General features: G+C 49.8%; 2 protein-coding genes across 2 annotated transcripts; one reads left to right on the plus strand and one right to left on the minus strand.

Annotated features, from left to right (window-relative positions):
- Positions 1–352: 352 nt before the first annotated feature.
- On the minus strand, positions 353–7,609 carry LOC142092066 (von Willebrand factor A domain-containing protein 5A-like). Its single transcript, XM_075171803.1, has 17 exons — positions 7,561–7,609; positions 6,961–7,208; positions 6,633–6,855; positions 6,132–6,274; positions 5,864–5,978; positions 5,296–5,423; positions 4,949–5,037; positions 4,348–4,492; positions 3,953–4,032; positions 3,320–3,431; positions 2,817–2,981; positions 2,569–2,672; positions 2,030–2,211; positions 1,645–1,851; positions 954–1,177; positions 637–763; positions 353–432 (listed from the first exon to the last, which is right to left on the minus strand). Exons 1-17 carry the CDS (start codon positions 7,607–7,609, stop codon positions 353–355), a joined length of 2,421 nt encoding a protein of 806 aa, XP_075027904.1.
- Positions 7,610–14,131: 6,522 nt separating this feature from the next.
- LOC142091732 (olfactory receptor 5A2-like) lies at positions 14,132–15,046 on the plus strand. The gene has a single exon (XM_075171110.1). It carries the CDS (start codon positions 14,135–14,137, stop codon positions 15,044–15,046), a length of 912 nt encoding a protein of 303 aa, XP_075027211.1. The 5' UTR covers positions 14,132–14,134.
- Positions 15,047–27,274: the final 12,228 nt, after the last annotated feature.

Raw genomic sequence — 27,274 nt, forward strand, 5'->3', positions numbered from 1 at the left:
AAACGATGTCCCTAAGCGCCATCTTTGTGGACGCCAGTAGCTCATTTTGCCAAAGCCTAATTTGGGAAGGGCAGCCACTGGGGAATGTGATGCTTCCTTCCCATTCCTACCCCTGCCCAAACCAGACACGCTGGAGGCTCTGAACTAGAGCTTTTCTCTTGAGGAGCTCAGCATGGCACAGGTTCAGCCCAACTAGTAGAAGACATAAGCAGTGAGAATTCATCTGTAACGTAAGACCCCAGCTGGTAGCAGGAGTGGTATCCCAGCATGGTAGGTGAATTTAGGCTCTACTTTCTGGGCCTTTTTAGCTCTGCAGGTGCTGCTGGTCTCTAGCACAAAGCATGTGATGAGCTCAGAGCCTGAAGACACTTGGCTCCACGCTGCTCCCAAGGAGGGTGTTGGCTGCCTCCAGGCACTTGTCCAGCTGGGACACTGCAATCAGGGAGAGACAGGGGCACTAGGGGAGTCAGGCAGGAGGGAGAGTCCACAGATGGAAAGGAGAAAGGGGACACAGGACTCCTTCAACTGCCCCCAGGAAATTGTGGTCCTGTGAAGGGGTGAGGCAGGTCCCACTGGAGAGAGAAGGGAGGAGGCTGTGCTGTGGGGATCAGCAGGAAAAGGACCCTCAAGACTCACCAGCTTGGCTGCACAGCCAGGTCACAGCCTTGGCCTCCAGCAACTCACAGAGGCCTTGGTAATCCTTGTCGTTTCTGTGCAGCCAGGTCACAGCCAGCACTGTGGCCCAGACGCTTGGCTCCATGACCTGTAGGAGAACAATGACTCAGGCATCCTCCCTGCCCCCTCACTGCTTCCCACCCCTTCCTTTGTGGCTTCTGGTTTCTGATCCCTTCATTCCCCTCTGGCAGCCCTTGGAATGCCAGTGTTGCCACCAGCCAAGGGGTTCCCACTGCCCCAGGATGACACGCTGCCACCATAAGAGGTTCTCCCCTTACCTCACCAGGCATCTTTCCCTTGATTTCAGCCTCATCCATTTCCAGCACAGAGGCCAAGCCTGAGCTGAGGGCCCAGGAGCCATCTACATTCTGCAGCACCACCAGCTCCTGGCACTCAGCAAAGGCTTTGGTTAACCAATACCCAAAAATTGGAGAGCGCAAAACAAATTCCGTGGGATCCACATACTCGAGAGAAGAAATAGATGGTGCTGGTGGTTTACATGCTGTGGGAGAAGATGTGAACAGGAGGGAGAATCACAGGAAGCTGACCCCTCTCTACTGCTCGGTTGCAATGCCCCATAACATTATCTCTGCTCTTCTTTCAGCAGCTACCTGCACTCTAAGCTCCTTCCTGCATGTCCCCAAAGCACTCCCACCCACAGAGCTTTCTGGACACCCCTAACTCACCCCCAACTTTGACCATTGCCTCTTCTCCTGGCATTCCTGCCCAGCCATGTCCCAAGACCTCTCTTGATAGCCCCCCAACACATCTTATCCAAATGTGCATTTATGATCTAGCACCGTCCTTGTCCCCTCCCTCGTTTCCCTGAGCTGGGTCTCGTATTCGCTGAAGGACTTGCAGGTTTAAGGGTAACTAAAGGAAGGGTTAAAGGCAAAATTCATTGGTTTCCACGCCATGGGCAAGACATGGCAGCGTAACCCTCCCATCAGACATTAGATTACCCCATACCTTTTGAGCAAGCCCCCCGCTGGGGCAGGGCAGCAATGCCATGGGCGAGTCGACGGAGGGCAAGCCATGACTGACACACTGCTGTCAGCCAGCCAGGTGGGACCCAGATGGTCCTAGGATAGCAGGAAGAGACTCTACTGGAGCCACGAAGCTCAACGATCTGGCAGGGGATGAGTGACCGGCGGGGTGGCAACAGTGCCAGGGGCCCTTCGAGGGCAAACAGGGAAAGGGGCTGAATTAAGCGCGTGGGAAAGAAGCACCTGGTGGTGATGGGGCCTGCCCCGTGAGACTGGGGGTGGCCTGTGGCTGGGGTTCCAGCTCCAGTGGAATGAGAACATCCCATGGAGCTGCCCCACCAGCTCTTTCTGCAAGTGTCTTTCCTTACCTCGGTACCAGGTGACCCTCTGTGATGTGCGAACCCCCACATAGCTGGTAAAGGGGCAGATGATCCCCGAAGTGAGGCTGATCTCAACCGCGCGATGCCTTGGTTCGTCGCCTGACCCACTCGCAGCCTCTGGCAACAACCTCTTCAGCAAGCATCTTGCGGCCAGACGATGCCCAGCCAGCCTGGGGACAGAGAGGGGTGAGGCCTGACCGCCTGGCTCGTCTGCATGCTGGGGAAAGGTGGACAGAGAGGGAGCCTGGACACCTGGGTTCTCTCCCTTCGGGGGTGAGGATGGGCAGAGGGAAAACCTGGATGCCTGGGTCCTCGTCTGTCTGGAGGGAAGTGATGCCCAGGTTCCTGGGTCCTACCCCTGTGGGGTCAAAGCAGGGAAGGACGGCATGCTTGGACACCTGGATTCTCTGCCAGTTTGGGGTTGTGTGTGGAAGGTGGGAATGCATAAGCTACCTGGGCCCCCCCCAGCTGGAGTCCATGTTAGAAATGAGGGGATGCACGCATCTTCCCTTGGGACAGGCTCTCACCGGCCATCTCCTTGTGGGCACAGTGGGAATTCAATCGTGTGAGTGACATCCTGGCCGTCCAGGCGGTACTGCAAGGTCATGACCCCCTTGGCCACCGTCATATCCTGGGAACGCATGGGAAGCTACTGGAGGTTACTGGGGTCACAAGATGGTTACTGGGGGATATTAGGAAGTTACTGAAAGATTACTGGTGGTTACTGGGAGGCTATTGGGAGGTAACTGGGGGTGACTGTAGTCCCAGCTCTCACCTCTGCCTGTCCATGGATCTGGGCGTAGAGGAGGCTGTGTTGACCCTGAACGATGCACTGAGGGGTGCCCCCCAGCACCTCCACCTCCAGGCCACGGGGCAGGGTCCAGCTCAGAGAGACTCCCTCAGCTGCTGGCTTGAGGGCCCTCCTCAGGCACTTCAACACCTGGGGACAGAGGGCAGGACACCACAGTTCGCAGCTCCACCAGGGTTCAGCCCATGGCCCCCGGTGTCGGGGTTCCCTGGGGACAGTGGAATGTGTGGGGTAGCCTGCTCCAGCTGGGTTCCCTGGGCACAGTCAGGTCTATAGTGGGGCACAGCCTGGGCACCTGGCTTCTCGGTGGGGTGGGGTGGTGGAGCAGAGTCAGGGGAAGCCTCAGTGCTTGGGTTCCTGGGGCAGCTGGGTCTCAACTACTGTGTGTGGGCAGTCCAGGTGCCGGCGTACTTGGAAGTCAGTGTGTCCATGGAATAGAGGGGGACCTGCCAGGGCTCCTGGGTTCCTACCACAACTGTCATACTGTTGTCAGAGGAGATGTAGGTAGCTTCACCCCCTGTCTCCCTGGCCAGGGCCGTAGCCAGGGCAGCGCTGTCCTTGGAGAAGCAGAAGGAGAAACACCTATGGGGGAAGCAGGGAAAAGTGTCAGAAATGAGAGCCAGAGGTGGGTGCAAGGATGTCGGGATAGAGCTGGAGAACACAGGCTGGAGTTAAAGCTGGGGGAACAAAGCTGGGGTGCAGAACAAGGGGGCAGGAGGAAGAGCAGGGAGTGAGGCAGGGACTGGGGTTGGAGCTGGGCTTAGTCGGGCACCTGGCAGAGAAGAGCTGGGACTTGGGGCAGGGCTGGGGTCAGTCTAGTGGGGCTGGGGCAGAGCTTGGGGGCACATCAGGGTGTACAAGCCCTGTGCCTCAGTCTCCCTGCGCACTCTGTGAAGGATGCCTTGGTGGTGGGAGTAGTAAGCAAATATTCCCACATTGGGGCTTGGCACTGGAGAGCTGTGCAGGATGGGAAGGGTCTTTGGGACACTGGAGGGGCCCAAGGACTGGGACAGGCACTGGTGAACAGGGGCCCTCATCAGGGATGGAAATGACTGGACAACCAAAAGGAGACTGGAGGACTGGGGGCAGGGAGTCCCCATTACCGGTGGCTGTTGCGGTGACAGCAGACCTCAGCTGCGATGGCTTCCTTGTCAGGGGGTAGCCCGGCCATGAAGATGAAGAGCTGGGAGACAGGGGACTTGAATAGTGGGGCCCTGCACAGGATCCCCAAAATGGGGAGAGCAGGCCCCTGAAATGGAGAGAGGGGCCCAGGAGAGAGACCCCCTGTAGACAGACTACCCCGGGGAGAGCTATCCACTCAGGGACAGAAACCCCCAAAGATATAGACCCACTTCTCCATTCCCCCACACCCCACACTATCCTTCTTCTCTTGTGACCACCCTGTGCTTTGGGTGGCTCCTCCCACCCACACTCCTGTGTCCTCTCTCTCCTCCTGGGACACCCGTTCCTCCACCCCTCCATGCCCCTGCACCCAGACCTGGCGCATATGCCCGCGGGGGCGGGGGGTATTGTAGATTGAGCGGAGGGTTCCCAGCAGATTGGTGTCACCCAGACGGGATCCGGGAGAGGGGATGCGCCGCACGGCCTCGGTCACGTTGTCCTGAGTATATTCAACACTTTGCCTGCAGAGAGCACGGCATGTTTGGAGAGCACATTGCTCTATGCCGGCCCTAGAGCTCCCTGAGACCCTGCCCCATAGCATTTGCCACAGCTCTGCCCCCGGGTCCTCTGCAAGTCCCTGCCCCATAGGAGTTCTTGAAGAGACCTGGCTTCTAGTTCCTGCAAGACTCTGCTCAGCAGAACCCAAGAGGTGCTATCCCATAATGCCACAAAGATCCCGTCCCCAGAATCCAGCCCTGCCCTACAGTACCCAGTCGTGCCCTCCAGCACCCAACCTTGCCCCATACCAACCAGCCGATTTCAGAGCACGCACACCTGCCCTCCAGCACCTAACCCTGCCCCAGAGCACCCGTTCCAGCCCCACAGCGCCCAACCATGCCCCTGCATTTTGTACCCAGCCTTCCCCACCAGCACCTCATCCAGCCCCATAGCACCCAGCCTGCCCCACATTTGCTCACGGGTAGATGCCCACAGATGTTTCTCCATAGCAGTAGATGTTGAAGTAGCAGCCCAGGGGCAGGCTTTTGAGAAGGAAGAGCAGGGAGTCCTGTGGAAAGACACAGCAGGCAGGTCTTGGGAGGCACTTGGTGGGGCATACCTTTGCCCATAGTCTGGTCCTCCTAAACTCCCCTAGATGATCGGAGCCAGTGCCTTGAACTCCCCTGGGCACTCGAGATATTTCAAGACCATTTCAGGCCCTACCAGTTCCCACTCACATCTCTGTCCCTCCGCAAATGCCTGCCCTGGCCCACTCCCCATCAACCTGCTCCTCCACCCCGTCCTGGTCCCTGCTCTGCAGGGCTACCTGTGCATGCTCAAGAAAAGTGGTGTCCAGGAGGAAGATGAACTCTCCAGACTGGCGCTGCCCAGGCACTGCCTCAGGGATGCTGGGTGCCAGCGTCACCAACACCATGGGATCACCAAGCAGGGAGCCTGGAGGAGGAATGGGGTGGGATGAAGGCCACATAGGGACCTCCTCCTCCTCCTGGTTCTGATTCTCATTGTGCTTTCAGCTTCCTCCACCTCAGAGCCTGTGACGCCCCACACTGGTGCCTCAATACCCTACGGTACTGTCCAGCAATTGCACAGCCCAGTGCCCCATGTATTCCAGTCCAGTGCCTCCAATACAGCTCCCCAGTGAGTCCTAGCACAGAACTTCCAATACGCATGCTGCTATATCTGATACCTCACCACGGTGTCCCCAGCACCCCATGCTGGAGCCCCAGGACCCAAACTATCCCATCTGAATGCCTCCCATTCCCATCCCAGTGCCCAATGATATCTCGGCCCCCACAATCCCCAGTGTCTCCCTGTGCCCCAATGCCTCCTGCAACCCAGAGCTGCCCCCATCTTCCCTCCCCAGCTGCACTCACCTGGAGGGGCCCCAGGGTCTCCCTTCTCCACCACGGCACTGACTGCAGCAGGATCTCCAAAATACACCAGCAGCTCCAAATCATGATGACTTGGGGGGCTGCCAGCCAGTGAGACCTGGAGAAGGGTGCCTGGTCATACACAGGAGGAGGGGACCAGACCCAGCATTGGGCCAGGAGCACAGGCACTGATCCCAGTGCATCCCCTTTTTCTCAGTGGTGACACCCCTGCTCAGCTGCCCCCGGGATCCTGGCACTCAGGAGAGCATACCTGTGCCGTGCTGCGGTCCTGGGCAGTGTAGGTCAAAGGGGTGAGGGGGAAGTTGGCCTGGACATTGGCCACTCCACGGGGTGACTGCAGGCTAGCGGTGAGCAGCAGGCTGTAGGGCAGCTTGCTAGTGAGACAATTCCAGGCTGCAAGGAGAAACATGGCACTGGGGAGGGCAAAGGCTCTCCCTGCAGGGGTGGGGCGGGGGCAGGACCTGGCATCCATATATAGGACATATGGAGAGAATTGGGGGTTGTCAGTAAGGCGTATGGAGGGGTGCATGAGTCCGTTCATGGGAAATGTGTGTGGGAGGTGTGGATCCCCTCATGGGGCACAAGGAAGCATACGTGGACCTGTCCGGGGGCTGCATGGGGGAAAAATGTGGGTCCCCCTGTGGGTGCAAAGGGAAGTTGCATCGCGTCTGTTCGTAAAGCACGGGGGGAGTCTGTGACCCTTCTGTGGGGTGTGTGACTGCGAGGGCAGGTTCCTCGTGGGGTCACTCACCATACAGGAGTGTGTGGGGATGCAGTGTGGGTGGCAGCACAAAATGGGCTGCTCCATCTGGCTCCCGTGGCAGCTCTTGGACATAGCGCAAGGTCACAACCACCTCCCTGCCAGGCGACAGGGTGCCCAGGAAGCAGGCAAACACCTCGCCCGGATACTTAGACTGATCCTGAAGGCATTCCAGATTCTCCCAGCCTCCTGTAGCCTCGTGCAGCTGCTGGGCCTGGGTGGCAAAGGGAGGGACAGAAAGCTGATCGCCAGGCAGGCCATGGGCTGCTCATCCCATGCCCCTCTGGCAGTTCGCCCATTCGTCCCTGGATGCTGGTACCTCATCCCGCAGCATGGCCTGGACCTTGGCATCCTCACTGCGGGCCTGGAAGGAGTAGATGGCCATGTGGGGGCCCAGGGGGAAGGCGAAGAGGACTTCTCTGGAGATCTGACTCTTGTTCTGGTAGATGAGTTCAGAGGCCACGTCAGCCACATAATCCTGGATAGCAACATCCACCACAGCACTACACAGAGGCACTGTGCACAGGGGTATGTGGTGCTCCTTCCCCAGCAAAAAGGATCCCGTTGCTGTTGGGAGAGATGCAACCTGTCCATCAGCAACATGAATGACACAAGGAGGTGGTTGGGGCTTCTTCAAGTACGTGGCTGTTCCCACCCTGGAAACCGAGACTAGGTGAGGGTCTAGTGTGAGCCTGCCATGGAACAGTGTCTGCCCCCCGCCCCCCAGTCTCCCTTTTTCTCCAGACCTCTGTTCCCCACCTGTTTCCTGTAGAGCTCTTGGCCATTCCTTGTTTCACTCTGGGAAGGTCCAGCCCAGGTATTTCCCCCTAAGGCTGCCTATCCTTCTCCTTTCTTTGTCCCACTTTGGGAGCATCCCCCATCCCCCAGATGTCCCTCAGCTCTCTGATCCTCAGCTCACCGTCATAGGCGTAGGATTTTTCTAGAAGTCCAAAGCTCTGATGCCACATTTCTGGAGACCTGCAGACAAGAAGGGTCTCCTGTAAGAGGAGAGATCCACAGAAACCACCAGGAAGCCCCTATTTGGTGAAGATTCCTTGCCATTTCCCCAGTCCTACACGCATAGCTGGAAGCCCCAACCCACCAGGTACAGCCAGAGCAAAGCCAGGGATTCAGAAATCCCTGTTCATGAGCACTGGGACATCACCAGGAGCATCTCTGCATTGAGGAGGTCTGCACCCCACCCCCACCATGGGAGAATCCTGAAGAGAACTGAGGGATAGCAAGGGCAGATGGAGGGAAGGAGGTGTGAAAACAAGGGTGGATGGATGGATGGATGGATGGATGGGACAGTATTGGGATGAACAATACATGGCTATCCATCCATGGCTGGATGGATAAATGGCAGATGAGGTCCATTTTGGGACAAATGGATGCATAGGTGGACAAACAGGGACACATAAGAATTTTTGTTGAAATGGTTGAATAGACAGGTGGAGGGGTCCATTTTAGAAGAGATGGGCAGGTCCCCATCACAAACGGTGGTGTGTGAATGTAGCTGCACAAGAGAGAGCACCTGCGAGGGCAGGTTGAAAGTCCAGATAGTAAGGGGGAACATGTTGGAGAGAGAAGTGAGGCCAGGGCAGGTATTCCATGGCTGCAGAAGAAATCCCAGAAAGGCACTGGGGGGAGGGTGCAGTTCACGGGGCTGTCTTCTGGCCAAGCGAAGGAGGTGACAGGGACCGCCCTCCACCCCAAGCCCATCCACGTAAGTCTCTCTGGTTCAGACACATTTGCCTCAATTTCCCCAGTTCCTGCTCGGGGGTGACAGGGTGGGGAGCACCAGAAAGATCCCCACCCCACCATCATGCTGACAGGGTGGGCAGACAGAGCAAGCAGGGTGCAAGTCCTTGGGGGAGCAGGGGTGAGGGATGGACAGAGGGATGGGCTGAACAGGGGCAAGGTCTCCCCAGTGAACAGGGACAGTGAACAGAGAATAAGGACAGAATAACAAAGCCAGGCACAAACAAGCAGACACTCACCAGAACCACGGCCAGAATCAGCAGGGACGGACTGACAGTCGGATGGACGGAGGGAGAGCTGGAAGAGGAAGGGGGGAGAGTGAGGGGCAGGCGGATGAGAAACGGGCAGAACGGGGGGTGGAGGGACAGAGCAAGAGATGCTCGGGCAGACGGGAAGATGCAGGGCTGGGTAAGCAGAGGAATGGCTGCGATGGAGAGAGCGGCGGAGGGGCGGGCGGACGGACAGACGGACGGAGGGCGGGGAGGCAGGGCCGGGGGGCGGAGTCACCCCCACCCCCAACCGGGATCGCTGCAAAGCTCCTCCCGAGCACCCCCCGGTCCCCCGGGGGCCGTGGGGGCAGCGGGGATCCGGGATGCCGGGTAGCCTGGGAGGCTGTGGGATGGGGAGGGCAGAGGGGGCACCCCCGGGGGCGGGGGTCTGGCCGGGGTCCCTCGGAAGCCGAAGGGGCGAGTGGGCGGGAGCGTCTGCCACCCGCGCTGCGGGACACCGCCCCGCATGAGCTGCTGCAGCCCCGGCAGCGTCTGCGCGCCCTGCCCCGCCAGCGCCCGGGCGGGGAGGGCGTCCTGGGCGGGGGCAGCGTCCCTCGCCGCCGCAGGGTGCTCCGGGCACGGCCAGGGGAGGGACCGCGCATCGCTCGGCGGGACTGCTCCTGGCCAGGCGGAGTCTGCCGGGCCTCCCCGCCGCCAGCCCTCCCGCTCGGTCCCACCTGGATGCAGCGGGCAGCAGCTGCCAAGGGCCCCTGCAGCCGGGGCAGTGTCCGTGTGCCCGAGGAGGTGGCGCTCGCCCTCCAGGAACCTGTCCCCCTGCCAGGCCTGCAGCACTGGCTGCAGATTCGCAGGCTGGGCTCAGGTCCCTACACCGATTAGTGCCAGGCTGTTAATTGGGTGGGGGATTGCAAAGAAGCAAAGCCGAGACACTGGCCAGCCGAGGAATGGGAAGAGCTGGCAGACAAGCTCAAACTTCCATGCCTACTTCTGACGGGGGTGTTTCCTCTCGTCTGCTGCGCTGGGACGCTCCGTCTCCACCCTCCTTGCATGAGCCAGCCCCGTGCTCATGCTCCCTGGCAGTCAGCCCCTGGTCGAGACAACCCACCTCACTGGTGGTCTCTAGACACTCAAGGGGCCAAACTGCATTGGACTTCAGGTGTGCTGCTCCCAGAGCACTGGGAGTGTGCCCAGCACTGAACTCTCGCTTCTCCAGCAAACCTGGGCAGCTTCCTGCAGTCTGCCTCTCAGGATTGGTGTGATTCTCGGACAAGACCACTCCAAGGGCCGTGCTGACAGTGTGACAGCCTCGATCAGCACAGACAGTTCTAGCTGCCTTTGTTCAAATTCTGCCACAGTGCGACCAGTCTCACTACAGTCATGGAGATCACGTTCTTTGAGGAAGTGGGTAACCGACATTCACGTGCTGCTGGTAGATGTGGCCCATGACTACCTTCAAGAACTGGCCGAACACCCCATGTTGTCTCCAATAGTCCTGATGCTTCTGAGTAGGCAAATGAGTCCCACGTGTAGGTGCTACATGCTGCATTTGAGCAGCTAGGGAACCCTTTCCTGCCTCTCGGATCTTCCTTTCCTCACCACAGGTGATGAGTAAGCGGCATGCTTGGTCAAAAAGTGCCACAAACACTGAACTGCTGACCCCTTAACCTAGTTTCACCTTCCCAAAACTTCTGTCCATCTGGGATGCATACTTGCAGGTTCTCACTGACTCTTGGTGGAGACCACTTGATGGCGGTGAATGGTTTTGGGGCGCTGGACCTCCAGGATCTCTCTTCTGAGCATCTCTGGAGGACGTCAGCCTCCTCAAGTCTGGGCCTCTTTTGAAGTGCAATGAAATAATCCCTGGTCTTAGTGTGGCATAAAGGTAGTCTGCTCGGATGCTCACATACTTTCTGTCCAGACAGGACAGAAGAGTCTCTTGCATCCAGAATAGGAAGCAGCCAGGTGAACAACCTGGCTGGTGGTACAAGGAGTTGCCACAGGGCTGGAGGGCAGCTGTGTGCTGCTGCTGAGGGGACTGTTGTAGCTACCCCCTGCCTCTCGCACACATACATGCTCTCAAGTTCTCCAGCATTCACCCTATGCTTTCATTTGTGAATTCATCCCTGGCAGACAGCGCTGCTCAGAAAGGAGGGGAACTGAGCTGTGGAGAGGTTGTGGCCCCGGGTACAAATCCACGGAAGCATTTGGGGTACCACGTTTCCGCTGGTTTCTTAAGCCTGCACGGGTCCAGCAGATCTGAGTGTGGAGGGCCCTGCCAGGGAGCAGCAAAGGCCAGCTGCTCCACAAGGGAAGGGGAGTTGGGAGCCAAATGCAACAGTAAGGTGGGTGGGAGCAGTGACCTCACCAAGAAGGAGCCAGGATGCTGAGGGGGTAAGTCAGGGTCAGGACTGGGTCCAGAGACAGTGGTCAGGATCAGGCACAGTCAGTGGTCACCCAGCCAGCCGGGTAACAGCGGGGATGGGCCCTTGCTTCTTGCTTTCTTCACAACAGCTCTTATCAGCAAAGGAGCTGACCTTGGACTCGACCATCTAAACTGCTTAACTTAGCAGCTGAACTGGAGCAGGTTCATTGTCTTTAAGAAGTCCCACTTTCTACATACTTACTTTCTAAAAGGTTCTTTTTATAATTTTATTCTGTCCATAGCCATTCTTATTTTTTCTGCTTTCAATAACAATGCACAGAAATATTCATGAAGTATGGGCACGCGTGGAGTTTCAATAATGAACTAAAGTTTGACCATGATTGATATGAATTTTAAGGCTCTGGTCTGTTTCAGTGTGTTTTAAGAGGCAAAATTCAGTTGGCAACGTGTAAAATACATGTATATATACAGTCAAAACATAGACATCTGTAGTGGGTTGAGCTTGGCTGGTTGCCAGGTGCCCACCAAGCCACTCTATCACTCCCCCTCCTCAGCGGGACAGGGGGAGAAAAGAAGATGAAAAAGTCATGGGTCGAGGTAAAGGCAGTTTAGTAAAGAAAAAGGAAAGGTTGCACGCAGAAGTAAAGAAAAAAAAAGAAAAAAGATTTCTTCTCTACTTCCCATCAGCAGGCGCTGTGCAGCGCCTTCCTGGGAAGCAGGACCTCAGTACACGTAGCGGTTGCTTTGGAAGACAAACATCTTGATAACGCATGCGCCCCTTTCCTCCTCCTTTCTCTCAGCATTTATTGTTGAGCATGACGTCATATAGTATGGAATATCTCTTTGGTCAGATTGGGTCAGCTGTCCTGGCTATGTCCTCTCCCAGCCTCTTGCCCACCCCCAGCCTACTGGCCTTCGGGGTGGGGGGTGGGTGCAGGCTGTTGGAGATTCAGCCTTTGTGCTGTGCGAGCACTGCTCAGCAGTAGCCCAAACATTGGTGTGTTATCAATGGCCTTCTGGCTACAAATACAAAGCACAGCACTGTGAGGGCCGGTATGGGGAAAGTTAACTTCATCCCAGCCAGGCCCAATACAACACTGTAGAACACAGTTTAGGAAAAATAAATCATTTTAATATAAATAATAGCCACACAAAAATAAGCGGTTTCTTGCAATTTTGACTGATAATGCGAAACAAAGTAACAGAGGAAATAAATGACAAAGAAAATAGGAAAACTACTTTGCAAAGATCTTACTTCAGACTGAAAATTCTGGTTTCACCCTGTTCTAGTTGTGTCATAGTCTGAAAAATTTGCAAAACATATGAGGTATTTTGGGTTGTTAATGGTAAATTCCCAAATGCAGTAATGCCAAGGGACACTTGTTATTCCGGCAGGAAAAACAAGCAGGGGGACAAGTGACCCACCTCGTATCAGTTCCAGGTGGAGGTTCGTCTTTCAGCAGTACACGGGCAGGCAGAGCAGAGGCACAGCCATCTGGAGAAGGTTTGTGCACTGGAAGACCCGATTCAGCTCCAGAGCAAAAGCGCTTCAAGTGGGGATGCATCATATCAGACTAGGCTGAAATTGCATTTCTAAGAGGTGTGTCAGATTAATTTTGGTTAAATTAGAAAAGATTCTTTTATAACTCTCTTCTACCCTCTAAGGTTGGTCCAGGATGAATATATTGGATGGACATCAATGCACAGGATATGAAGAAAATTACAGCAGGCAGGATGAATAGGTAGACAAACAGGCATGCTGTCAATCTGCTAGAGATTCACTGTAGTGTAACTGAATACCAAATTTCCTTAGATATTATTTTACTTTCCATTTGCACAGTATATTTTGGGTTAAGAAGGGCAGAAATTCTACTGATAGCCTTAGCAGTCTGCCTGTAAGAATTACAAATGCAAACTGTCCTGCAGCAAGGCAGGTGGGAAATTTTCCCATGATCTTTTCCATTGCAATACGGTTTGTGAAACAGGAATAATTTTTTCTATTCCGAAGTGTTACTTTTTTGGGTATTCTATCTGAATGAAATAAAGATATTTCAATATGATTGTCCAGAACGGAGGCATTAGTCTGTGGTCAAGAGAGAGAGAAATGCTCTTGCAGTATATTTCATCTCAATTACTTTGAACAGTGGATTAATATGTCCAGATATGTGTGTCTACACTGAGGTTAATTGTGTGTGCAACAATATTTAATGTAACAAGTAACACCAGGTCCCTGGCAGATCACTTTCTTGTTCCTCAGCCTTGTGTTCTTTTAGCTTCTGAAAGAAGCACACACACACACAAAAAAGCACACACACACAAAAAAACCCAAACAAAAAATGAACAAAAACCTGCCAACCCCTAAAAAAAAAAAAAAAAGGAAAAAAAGGAAAAAAAGGGGAGAGGAGAGAAGAGAGGGAGGGAAGGAAAAGAAATTGATTGTTTTAATAACTATCAGTGCATCATTCAAATAAAAAATACATTTCTTCTCATGATTTCCTTCAGTATCTCTTATACTTCCTAGGTCTGGTATTTGTCATCTTGGGTGATGAAATGGTCATTCAAAGAATTCCTCTCTTTTCCTTTCTTCTTTTGACTGGGGGTTTCTAAATCATAGCTTGTTTCTGTAGGCTGGAATATGACTTTCTGACCCTGCAGGTTTCAAAAACTATTGCCAAGTGAGATAAGCCATACCTTTCAACATCTTCCTCTATATTTTTCTGGATATTTCAGGTTTTTATCAAGTTCAGTATACACAAACGCTCATCAATCTGTCCAGTTCTCAGAAAATGCATATTACAGTTTTCCACTGGTTGTATTGCTCTGGTATAGTCTAGGTCATCAAAACATCCTGCTGCAGTTCCGTGTGATGCTTTCCAAACCCAAGGAAACAACTGTTAAAAAAAGTACATAAGACAAAATTAAAAAAATACAATAACCTCTCTCATAAATTATTATCTGGAGAATGTTCAAGAACTGCTTAAAAAGAAAATAAACAATATGACCGTACAGTGGTAACAATAACATCTTTCTTCAGTAATTACTCGGTGACGACGGACCTATAATTAAATGCAGTTCTTGATGCTTTATTCCAGGCTGTGATGCATTTCCTCTTGGCTTGATACATGGCAAATGGGGAATGTAGAAATAAAACAGTCATCACAACATTTCTGCTCCTGGAATTTGGGAATATCCCAGAAATGCCATCTTTTCTCTTCCTCCTTTTCTTGGTGATCTACATTGTGACTGTGATTGGCAACATCCTCATTTTTGTTTTGGTGGTGGCTGATCGGCACCTCCACAAACCCACGTATTTCTTCCTGTGCAACTTGTCCTGCTTGGAGACCTGCTACAGCTCTGCCGTCCTGCCCAGGATGTTGTCCAGCTTTCTGACTGGGGACAAGAGCATTTCTATTGGCAGCTGCATCACACAATTTTATTTCCTTGGTTGCCTAGCAGTCAGCAGAAGTTTTCTCTTATCGGTGATGTCCTACGATCAGTATTTAGCAGCATGCACACCCTTTCACTACAGAGCTGTCATGAATAGCAGATACTGTCTGCAGCCTGTAGCTTGGCCTTGGATGAATGGTTTCCTTGTTATGGCCATAAGCTGCTTCCTGATTTCACAACATTCCTTCTGTGGTCCCAAGTTTATCGGTCATCTCTTTTGTGATTTCACGCCAGTGATAAAACTCTCTTGCGGTGACACCAGCCTGACCGAACTGTTGGTGTTCATCCTCTCGTCAGTATGTGCACTACCCACTTTCCTACTAACCCTGGTGTCCTACATACGTATCATCACCACTGTCCTGAGAATGTCTTCCACCACTGGGGTGCAAAAGGCTTTTTCCACTTGCTTTTCCCACCTCATTGTTATTACAGTTTTTTATGGAAGCTTAAGAATTGTTTATGTCCTGCCAAAAACTAAGACTCTCAGAGCACTGAATAAAGTCTTCTCAGTTTTCTACACTGTTTTGACTCCACTGCTCAACCCCCTCATCTACAGTCTGAGCATAGAGAGGCGAAGGACCCTCTGAGTAAAGTGATCAAGAAAGGTGAGTATTTCCTAAAGGTTAGAAAGTTTTAACCATTTTCTTCCCCTAGAAGACAATGACAGAAAATAAGTTATGATATTTGAGGGAAGATTCTCCTCATGTAATTTTTAGCCCTCACAGCCTGTGCTACTTACCCTAGACTTCTCACTACCGATTAGCTAATCTGACCTACCTTAATTGCCCAAGCGAGGATGAGACATTTTTCTCTGGAAAAGGGTCGTCTCTCTTTACCAATTGTACCAGTTGCCTGGGTGCTTAGTTCAGCTTTCAATGTCTAACTAGTGATACCTCAAATCAGCTGATCGCAGTTCCACTCCTCTGAAGAGTGGCCCATTTCACTTTAAGAGAGCTCTTAAGGGCAGTTGATTCTTAGGTGAGTAATTTAGATTTAAAGAGTAATTTTTTTAGGCAGCTAAAGGTAGGTCAGAGGAATGGATCTAATTCAGAGGGATCAATTTAATCTCTGTTTTAGAGTAACTATACCAGTATGACTATAATTGTTGCAGTGAATGTGAATGCTACACAGTTGATTGCATAGCTGTAAGTTTGCGTATTTAAAAAAATTAAATGACACACTAGTAACTCTTAATTGCTTATAGGTTTTTAGACATTTCATGTTCATGTCTTAATTTTTTTTCTCAGAAAGACACCCATACCTTTTTATGTCAGTAACTACAAATGTTTTTCAGCACTTAGCCTGAAACCTTAACATTCCTCTAACATTTTATGCCTATGGTTTAGAAGCCTAAGGCAAGGAGACAATTGAAGAAATGGAGATGTCTGTATTATGACTGTTTCCATTTACTCAGATTACAACCATCTTAGATATCATAAAGTGTAGTCTGGCTGGATGGTTGGGCTTGAAGGGTAGTAATTAACTGGTCGTACTCTACCTGGAGGCTGATAACAAGTGGAGTACTGCAGGAAAATACACTAGGACCTGTCATGTTTAACATCTTGACCTGGAGGATGTTGCAGAATACTTTTCTGTAAAGATTGCAGATGACACAAAACTGGGGAGACCAGTTGATAGCTTTGAAGATCAGGCTGCCATTCAGTAGGGTTTTGGCAGGCAGAAGGAATGGGGGCAACAGGAGCTGCACAAAATATAACAAAGCATAACCCTTGGCAAAAATACAGGCTGGGTACTGACTGTCTTGGGAGCAGCTCTCCAGAAAAGTGCCTGGAGACCTTGCAGGCAACAAGCTGAACATGACTCAGCTGGTAGCAAAGAAAGCCAACAGCATTCTTGGTTGTGTTAACAGGAGCATAGTCAGTAAATGAAAGGAAGAGATTTTCTCCCTCTACTTTGCACTCATTAGACCACTTCTAGACTACTGCATCCAGTTTGGGGTTCCAAAGTCAGTGAAGACATGAAGAAACTAGACTGAGTTGAGCAGAGTACCACCAAGAAGACCAGGGAGCTTGAGCACATGTGCTCCTCCTCAAGGAGGAGAAACTGAGGGAACTGGGATTGTTCAGCCTGGAGAGGAGAAGCCTAATTGTAGCTTTGCCATGAAGAAAATATAGCCAGCTTTACAGTGGTGCTTGGTGGGAGGATGAAAGACAATGAGCTTAAGCTGAAATAAAAGAGGTTCTGACTGATGACAAGGAAATATTTTCACCCTGTGGAGACTGAAGCATTGGAGCAGGTTTCCCAGAGAGGCAGTGCAAATCTCCATCCTCTGAGAGTTTTAAGTTCCAACTGGATAAACTCCTGAGTGACCAGATCTCATAGCTGACCCCACTTTGAGCAGGCAGCTGGACTAGAACTCCTGGAGGTCCTTTCCAACGCTTATTGTCCTGTGATGCTGTAGAACTTTTCTATGAAATTAGCCTCGGCTAATTTGCAAATGACTGTTTGGGTAAAAGCATGATATTTAAAGAGACAGATTTTAGTTTTACTTTCAAGGTGCTATCTGGGAGGACTGCTATTGACTTCTGAATATAACCTTCATCATTTTTAACTGGTGCAAATTCATACTGGTGGGAGAAATTTCTATAAATGATTTTCAAAGAGAAAATGCCACCAGACTTCTATTATTATGCAGAAAATCTTCATTAAGTCATAGTCATAACAAAAAGCTGAACATTTTTGTTTTGTGGAAAAAGCTCCTAGACAATCAATTTCCTTGCGGCACCTTTCATCTCTTTGTTTCTCATGCTGTAAATGACTGGATTCTTTACTGGAGGTAGCACCGAATAGAGAACATTCACAGTGAGCTCCAGAACTGATGGGGTGGAGGGGACACATGGGTCTGACAGACAATGATACCAGTGGAAACGAACAAGAAGATCACACTGAGATGAGAAAGGCATGTGACGGAGGCCTTGTGCCGGCCATGCTGAGGGAATTTCATGCTGAGGAACATGTTCCTGATGTTCAGAGGGCACCTCCTGTGTTTCAGTTTGTGCTCACTGCCTCTTGTCCTGTCGCTGGGCACCACTGACAAGAGTCTCACTCTGTCTTTTCCATTCTCTCCCATCAGATGTTTATACACATCCATAAGATCCCCGCAAGCCTTCTCTTCTGCAGGCTAAACGATCCCAGCTCTCTCAGCCTTTCCTCACAGACGATGAAGGCTGCTCCAGTCCTTCATCACCTCCATGGCCCTTCATTGGATTCTCTCTGTGTCATCTGTCTATGTCTCTCTTGTACTGGCGAGCCCCGAACTGGACGCAGTACTCCAGGTGAGGCCTCACCAGTGCTGATGTCTACGCTGTAACCTCTGTCTTCACAGACAAAGCATCAGTTCCAGAGAGCAATCTCTGGCTAGCCCTTGGGTGCTGGGTGGCATGCTTCTACAGACTCTAAACTCTTCTGCAGTAGTCTGGCCAGGCAAATGTCATTTGCTGAAACACAGACATCTGGAGTCATTTGAGCTGGCCATGGTTGACAGCATGGAGCTGGCACATACATCGCAGGATTCAGAGTAGATTTGTATCCATACAGAGCAGCAGCTGAAGGCGAGGCAGGACACTCCCTGTGTCTAAAATGCCACAAGAAACTCCATAATTCAGTGTTCCCTGTCCATATCAAGGTCATTGGGAGTGCCAAAAATGGTGACAGCAAATCAGAAAATGGCAGTGCGGTTGGAATGGGCTACTCATCCGCAAGATATTCCCTACCAAATCCTGTAACTAGGGACACTTAAGAACATTGGGGGGTACCCAGAGTTCCAGAAGGACTTTGGGAAGGAACCCTACAACCCCACATCAGGAATCAGGACCATGTCTCCAACACCCAGAGAACCTAAGAGTACCAGAGGGAACCCAGTTGCCTTCAGCAGGAAGCCTTTTCCATCTCATAACTATTGAGTGAGTCACAATCCCAAGGTTCGTTCCAACAAGGACACGGCAGTGTCTTTGGTAGCATTTAGCACTGGATGAGGACATCCAAATGCACACATTTCATGAGACAATCTCCATGGCAGCCATGGAATCTGAATTCACAGTGTTGTCAGTGGGGATTTAGTCACTGCCATGGCTGAATTCAGAGAACAGTTCATCCAGCCAGACGTTGTCTGCTTGGGCAGTGCTGAACAACTCTCAGCTGCAGTGACTGTGTTTGGAAGCTCTCCCATGACTAGAAGGGGAGTTTAGGCACCCACACCACATTAGGCGTACCTAGAGTGCCATTTTAGTCCCTAAACACAGGTCTTGAACAATATTTTAGGGTATTGAAGACATCTGCATGGGGCTGGCAGCTATGACATATGATCTAGAGGAAACGTGCCCTTCTGGAGTGGTAGCTGTAGGCCAAATGGGACAGCCATAGGCATTAAAATGTCACCAGATGACTCTCTTCAGGAACTGACATTGCTCCCAGCCTGGTGGTTGTGCAGCTTAACGACTAACAAGCTTGTTGGTTCTGCTCTCAGAATTTTCTTCATCTGAAAAAGAATACTGACTTTGAAAAGGCAGAGTTGAAACTAGCTAATCCATTCTGGTGAAAAACAGATGTAGAGTTAGGGGACACCAAATGATGTCAAAGCAAGAGCTGGCCACTCTTCAGAATCCTAGGACACAGTGAAGGAACTCTTGAAGAAGTGCTGGAAACAACAACAATGAAGGTGACAATTTGGTGCTCTTACTCTCATTTTTAAAGATAAGGCAAATATATGAATCGATGTCTTTTATTATTCCCATCAGGTATCCTTATTTTGCCGTCTGCCTGTTTCCAAGCTACTTCTTTCTCCAGACCCTTAAGACAGTGTCCCATTGTTTTTTTTTACCCTTATCTGGCATCTGAAGGCCAACAAGATTCAAAAGCGTTTTCCTGGTATTGCCGGAATCCTTTGCCTTTTCTCTTGCTTTCCTGTCTTTCCCACAGCATTTTTAAGACCCAGGTTTTCACTTGTGTAAATAGATGTAATTCAGGCAATGTCTTAATGATAGCCCTAGGACCATGGTGAAAAAGAATTGTTGCTGCTGCAGTGGTAATTCCACACTCCTATGCGGTGGAACACAAGGGTCTGCACTCCTAAACTGTCGGCATGTTCCTGGGACTGGTAAGCAGTCCAGGGGAACCCCCAGGAACAAGTCAGGATTTAGCATGAGCTAAAGTCTACTCCCAGTAGGCAATTTGGGTGTGGCATCTCAATTTTGGCGGCTAGGAGGGTTTGGTAGAATGGATGTGGCCAGACTATGTCAGCTGGCCTCTGGGCCAGAAAACAGGCCCTAGCACATAGAATTTACTTAAAAAAATACATAGCTTAAGCAATTTAACATGGTGATGGCTGAAAGTGTATCCCTTGGTGCTGAAACAATCATCTCACCTAAGTTGGAGAAACATTTCACGTTCCTAAGCATAGGAAGTTCGTCCTCCCTATGTGACGTCCAGCCACTTGTCCAGAAAGTGACTTCTAGAGGCCTTGCACCATAACTGAAAGCCCCATACATATGCTTGAGAAACCTTAGACTGTCTACATCTATACTGGACACTTATGTTTTGACACCTGAATGGTTCCCTGAATGTCTCACCTGAACTCACGGTCTAAGCTGGGGAGAAATATGAACCTCCAGTGTCTTTCCAGACAGCTGATCCAGCTAGAGATATGTACATTCTGCTACGTAACAGGCAGGTGGTGCTTGTGGAGCTCAGGAAACCTGGTAGGTCTTTGAGAACAGCATCATTCCCAGTGCAAGAACAGTTCATCCTGATACTCTGGAAAACAAGTAGACCTACCAGGAGAGTGGCTTGCCGATGCAGGGAGCTCATGACAGAGCTCCAATGCAAAAAGGTGGCACACAGGCTACAAAATAAGTTTTAGAAACATTGCCAGGGCATGTAAGGACGGTGTTAGGAAAGCCAGTGCTCACCTCAGGTTCAGCTTTGCAAGGGCACAAGAAGAACTTCTATTACCACAGTAGTTGTGAAAGGATGAACAAGGAAAATGTGGGGAAACTGTTTTAACAATTATGATATGTGTAAATGTGAACAGCAGTGTCTGGATTTGCAAGACTGTCTGCGATACTGATGGAGAACTGTAGAGGGAGCCAAATGATGCGGTTTTGTTCCTGTTGTCTGCGGTTGTGGTCCCCGGAACAAACAGGCTGGAGCGTCCCACCACAACACAGAGGGAATTTGTGGATTTATGGGAGCCGAGGAGTGAATGAAGTTTGCCTCGTTGTGGACAGTCGGAACTTGGAGTTGAGGAATGGAGTGAAAACTTATGTGATTCACACCCTGGTTGCACCCCATGCATCTGGAGGGACTGGGGAATGTGACAAGTAAAGGTCAGCCACAGTGCAGCTTAAAAATAACAATGCTGCAAATCTAGACATGTAGCAGAGAAAAGCGTGCCTGATGAGTGTAGTGGCCAGGGATGTCTCAAGGAGATGTGGAAAGAGCTGTCTTCTGGAGGTGTTTCTTTCTCTCCAGGACTATAGCTAGAGCCAACTTCAGACTTATGTATCATCTTTGTTGTACTACAGATTGAAAAGAAAATCCTCAGGCCAGCTCTTGTGGTCTAGTTGTGACCATTCCAGCAGCCAGGATGGAATGAACTCTGTTCAGCTTCTGGAATTCATGTAAATCATTATACCCGTCTTTGGGTTGCCTAACACAGCTGTACAGAGCTCAGTTCACCTGTCCAAACATTTGAGGTGCCCTGGGGTACCTGGACATTCTCATCAGGCCACTAAATATGATGTAGAAACTACACGAAAACCACACTCTTCTGAACAGGCAGTTGGATGCCAGGTGGGATACTCCAGGGCATCTCAAACTGTTTGCAAGCCCGTATTCTGCTTTTGAGGAAGATTTGATGTAGATTTGATGAGGCAGATTTTTTGAGGTAGATTTGGTGTTTCACTCCAAAAGAGTAAACAAATGCTGATTCAGCGATGGTGAGAGGGGATCATGTGTGAGTGTACTCCGTGAGTGGCAAGGAGCAGAACTTGGGAAGCAGAGGGGCAGTGCCAAAGGGTCCTTTGTTCAGTCTGGTTTTGTATCTCCATTGTAACAAGGAGATAATGAACATTGCTGGAATTTGTTCTTACATCAGTCATAAGGTAGGCTATTGTAGTTCCTTACCTGGAGCATTACCAGAGCTCTGGCAAGAGGTAGTGGGATACATGGACATCAAGAGAAGCCATTAAGCTCATGGTTTTGATCTCATGGAGCAGAGAAGGAGGTGCTCAAGGCCTAATGTAACAGAGGGTGGGGGCTGAGGTGCAACATTTAAGGCTGAAGGTGTTTGAATCCAGAGATGACCCTGATCGGGATGGAAGGAGGGAGTGTGAGCTAGGATGGAGCCTGTCAGCAGGCTTGTGGTTCATGAATGTGTCAGCAGTGTGTGTTGCAGTCACAGTGTCTTGGCTGATCACTATAACTGAAGCGGGGAGAGCAGGACCTGTGCATCTGCCAGTGCCTTGGAAGAGCAGGTTTGGAGAGGTGGGTCCATGGCATTTCCTTTCCACATGCCGTGTGTGGGGATCGCTGACTGAAAGGACCACCTTCCCGGTACCTGGGGTTTGCTGTTTGACTTCGGTAAGGGAAGTTTGATACAGGAGAAGTCTATGGCTTTCTGTGCTGCCTGTAATCAAAGTCTGTGAGTTTCTGCTCTAATGAGCCCCAGTGGGAACACATTGTCCAAGTAGGTTTCTGGTCTCGCATCTCACACTGGGCTCCATTAGAACTCCAAGTAACTTTTCTTTCTGCTTCTGCCTGTCATTTCTTCAAGGCACCTTGCCAGATTTTGCCACAGCTACAAAGTGACGGGGAGGTAGCACCACATTCCTCAAGGGGCTCGTTAAAATGCTGACAGCCACAATGAGCTCTGCGTTCGGTTTTCTGCCGCTCCCTGGAGAGTTGTAAGCATTGTGTAGCTAATTAGGGAGTTCTGAGATGTGTTTCAATGAATATGTACAGCATGATTTTTGTTTGTCATTTAATTTAATTTGTATGACAAGAAGAATGGAAGGGAAGACATTTTGAAAGGAAATTAGTCCGGCTTGTATCCTAGTGGGAATCAGCAGAGAGAGGAAAAATCAAGCAACGAGTGGCCAGAGTTAAACTTTGATTCATGCTCTGGGAGTAAGACAGTTCTCATTACAGTCTATTCTCTTGTCACTGCAGCCCACAGCAGTGTCAAAGGCTTTATTTGCAAAGCCTTTGTCTGCTCTAATTAACACTATCTTTACCTGTTGTACTAACTATGCACAGAAACAGGAGGAATATTCATCACCATTGCAAAAGAATTTCAAGGCCTTCTTTAATGAAAGAAAGAAAAAATCTTAATTAAAAAAAAGTCCTATCTTTTACTCTGGTCCCACTGAACTCCAGTTTCCTCAGGACATGAACCCTGAAAAGAGCTGGCTCAGTGGAGAGATGGACAGGTGATAGAAATTTTCAGGGACAATTAGACTAAGGAATGTTTAAACAATGGAATGAAGGGATGGGTATTTTTAGAAATGTCAAATTCATATACTATTTATAGCCAAAAGAATGCTAAGAACAATTGTCAGCAAAACAAAGCAAAAAAATAATCATGAGCAAAACATGAGGAAAGAGGTAAATAGCAACATTTTTTACAGTTAAAAATGGATGGATTGTAAAAAAAATCTTTTGATGGAGTGAAGTAGTGTTTCCTTTTGAAGTTTATTGCTTGTTTCTTGCTTTTATTATTAAAGCATTCATAACATTTCACTTTTGGGTATCAGTACTTATTTCAGGGATGGACAAAAGTAGCTTTCTTCTCCAAGCCTTGCATGTTCTGACCTTTCTAGAAAAGTGCACAAGACTCCAGTTGATGTTCTCAGCAGACTGACTTTTGAGAGAGCCTACACAGGCAGCTTGGACTTGAGTGTATTTTGAGTGAATTTAGTGGATCTAGCTGAAATCCACCAAAAGCCTTTCTTACAGTGTTCACATAATACGAGAGCCTGTTGTAATTTCAGTATAGCTAGTCATTTGCAAAGTCCTGCGCCTGGGACAAAATAAGCCCCCTCCCGAGGACAGGCTGGAGGCCTGGTGAACGAGGTGTTGAACCTGTCTCAGCAGTGTGCACCTCAGATGATGAAGGCAGACTGTATATCACACAAGATAATTAGAAACTGCCTGCTTTATGCTGAAATGCCACTTGTCGATTGTTGGGGGACAACCAGGGAAGTTGTATTTTCCATTTTCTGTGTTCATTCTCTGGTTTTGTTTTGGACCCAATGCTCGTTTCTTAGGGCCTACACTGATGTCTTTGACAGGCACAATGTTTAAACTGCATTTGGGGACCTACAGCATTGTTTGAAGTTCAGAAAGGGTGGAATTCATCAGATTAGAACTTCAAGGGCAGGATTTACTTCAGAAAGAAGAAATCTACATTAAGGCATCTATAAGCACATTTCCCAATAGTCATTGGAGGTCCAGCCAATAGAGCCATCTGAGTTCCAGGCATGGTTTGTCTGACTGGCAGGTACATTTCTACTTCAGAGACAGCTATCTAGGTTCTACGTGAGGTTTTGGTATCCTGCGGAGAGGTGCCCGATACCCTTTGTAAAGTCTCAGGATACCTGAAGACAATCCAGTGGGGCCGGGCCAGAAAGAGCAGAAAGACGACTTTTGTTCTTCTGGAGTGACACGTAGAGGCCCACTTGGCTATCCCAAGGCAAGTCCAGTGGCCCTAGATACCTACATTTTGTCACCTGACTCATTCTCCTAGTGCAACCCAGATTCCTATCTTGTGGATAGGAATGGTTAGTAACAATCCTTTTCTTGATGTGCAGGAAACCAGGTTATGTTTATACAGCTGAAGAAGTGGAGAAACTTCAGCTCCAACACCTCTGTTGCACTCACTTTTTCCAGTGTTCCCTCAGCCTCATTTCTGTCTTTGTAAATAGAAAAGATGCTTGGTCATGTTCTTTTCGCTGAAGATGGATGACTAAAGATAAGCTACTGTGGTGGACTTCTCCCAGCACAGGCAGTGGCAGTGTCTACCTGTCCTGGTTTGCTTTGGGGTAGGGGTGTGATTCAGAAGAGAATCTCTAAATTATCCCCTCTAACTGTATTATTTCAGCTTATGGAACAGCTTAGATGGACGTGAACTGTTTCACTTTGTACAAACCCTTTGCACATTCACTTTGTACAGTGGCATCTCCTCTCGAGTAGCAGAGCGCACACTGTTTTGACCCACCCACCTACTCCTATTGTACTAAATGGGCTCTCACTGTAGCAAAGCTAATACCTTCTTCAAACTGACAGAACAGTTCCCAGGAAGGAATGACTTCCACCTCCTAAGACATGCACGGTGGGACATCCCACCACTGTGTAGCACTTGTTTGAGCATCTATTCTGAATATCACATGGTGCATCTGTGGCCCTAAATTTATGTGTGCCTGTGTGTAGGGACCTTTTTTGCCCAGTTCAAAAATCCTAAACTATTATGAGGGCTATGCTTAGTCACCAAAAAACCCAAACCCAAACAAAGCAAAACCAGGAGAAAGCTTCCATGACATGGAGCTGAGGGTTTGCATTGTAGCGCTGAGGGTATTGCCTGAGAGCCATTGCAGGTGTTTGACACTGCAGAGCTTTCCTAGGTAGTGTCAGCTGACTGCGTAGAGCAGAAAGAACAAAACCTGTTCCAGTCTTATTCACACTGCCTCTTGAAAGGGATTGCTGGAGTGGTCTACTCCACAAATGTGTTTGTTCACTCCAGAGGGAGACAAATAATTAACAGTCAGTTCTACCCTGTGGACATTCAGAGGACCAGGTGCCAAGGGTGAACAGAAGACTTCTTTGACAGCACTAAAGAAAATCCATTTCTTTCTGGGAAAGACAAACCCCAGGAGAATTTGTAGGGAAGAATCTATTTTCACCAAAATGAGGACAAAACATATTTTCCTTTCCTAGTTCTTTTAGTAAGAAAAAGCCCAATGCTTAGCTTCCATTTGCTGATGAAGACACCCCAATGTAGATGTCTTCATGTGTTCAAAATATCTGCTGTTACTTTATAGTCAGTGAAGAACTCTTCATGACAGGGGACAGCATGATTCAGCTGTGAAGTCAGCATGGGCAAGAATCAGGTGAAGGTGAGGATACTTAACTCTAGGTATCCAAATGAAGATGTAAATTGGGCATTTAAATCTTCATTATTATCCCTGCAGGTCCAGTCAACACAGTCACATGAATTAAATGAGCTATGATGTCTAAGAATGACAGTATATTCTGCTGCACAAGTTTCTGGAGGCTAGCAAAATATTCTGTAGCCTTAGCAGTATACGTTGACTTATTCTTCTAGTCTTGCCTATACACTAATGGTTGTCTAAAGAATCAAGTTACCAAGCAAGGTGAGGCTTCCGTCTGACCTTCTGTGGATGTTCTTGGGCGGGACTCCTCCGAGTTGACCTGAGGAGAGATTAACGGACCTATGTCTGGGCACCCAAATCCTGGTGTTTATTTGTGAGTCAGGCAACCAATGGTCAGAACAACGAGTGGAGCCAAAGAAATGATTCAGCTGATCAAATATAGGTGTTCTTGCTATGGGGACCTGAATGTCTCCCTCACGTCCTTTCATTTTCTTGCTCTCCATTGAGTATATTTGAAGCATAGAGGCATAACTCACACGGAGACACTGGTATTACAAAACCCAGCTGCAAGTGAGATGCATCCTTAAAGGCATGAAATGATTTCTACACATGAAATGAAGGAACAGACTCATAATGTGGCCTTACAGCAAAGGCGGCTAATGGTGTCCTGGGCTGCATTAGGAGCAGTTCCATTAGGAGCAAGAGCTCTCAATCCCCAGGTGTAAGAAATCAGGAAAGGAAGGCAAGAGACTGGCATGGATGAGTCGAGACCTGCTGGTCAAACTAAAGGGCAAGAAGGAAATGCACAAGCAGTGGAAGCAGGGACAGGGATCCTGGGAAGAGTACAGGGACGCTGCCCGGTTGTGTAGGGATGGTGTCAGGAAGGCCAAGGCATGGCTGGAGTTGAACTTGGCAAGGGACGCAAAGAATAATAAGGTCTTCTACAGCTATGTCAGCCAGAAAAGGAAGGTCAAAGAAAGCATACCCCCCCTGAAGTTGTGAAGAACACGACTGGCAAACTGGTAACAACGGACGAGGAGAAAGCTGAGGTACTCAACAATTTTTTGCCTCAGTCTTCACTGGCAACCTCTCTTCCCACACCTCTCGAGTGGATGGACCGCAAAACAGGGAACAAAGTCCCTCCCCCTGTAAGAGAAGATCAGGTTCGTGACCACCTGAGGAACCTGAACATACATAAGTCTATGGGACCTGACAAGATGCATCCGAGTCCTGAGGGAATTGGCTGATGCCATTCTCCATGACACTTGAAAAGTCATGGCAGTCAGGTGAAGTCCCCAGTGACTGGAAAAAGGGAAACATTGCACCCATTTTTAAAAAGGGTAGAAAGGAGGGCCCTGGGAACTACCAACCTGTCAGCCTCACCTCTGTGCCTGGGAAGATCATGGAACAGCTCCTAGAAGCTCCTAGAAGCTATGCTAAGGCACATGGAGGACAGGGAGGTGATTCAAGACTTCAGCAAGGCTTCACCAAGGGCAAGTCTTGCCTGACCAGCTTAGTGGCCTTCTATGATGGAGTGACTACATCAGTGGACAAGGGAAGAGCTACTGATGTCATCTATGTGGACCTCTGTAAGGTCTTTGACACGGTCCCCCACAGCATCCTTCTCTCTAAACCGGAGAGATATGGATTTGATGGATGGACTGCTTGGTGGATGAGGAATTGGTTGGA

This window comes from Calonectris borealis, chromosome 22, assembly GCF_964195595.1.
Source record: "Calonectris borealis chromosome 22, bCalBor7.hap1.2, whole genome shotgun sequence".
In the NCBI taxonomy this organism is placed as follows: domain Eukaryota; kingdom Metazoa; phylum Chordata; class Aves; order Procellariiformes; family Procellariidae; genus Calonectris; species Calonectris borealis.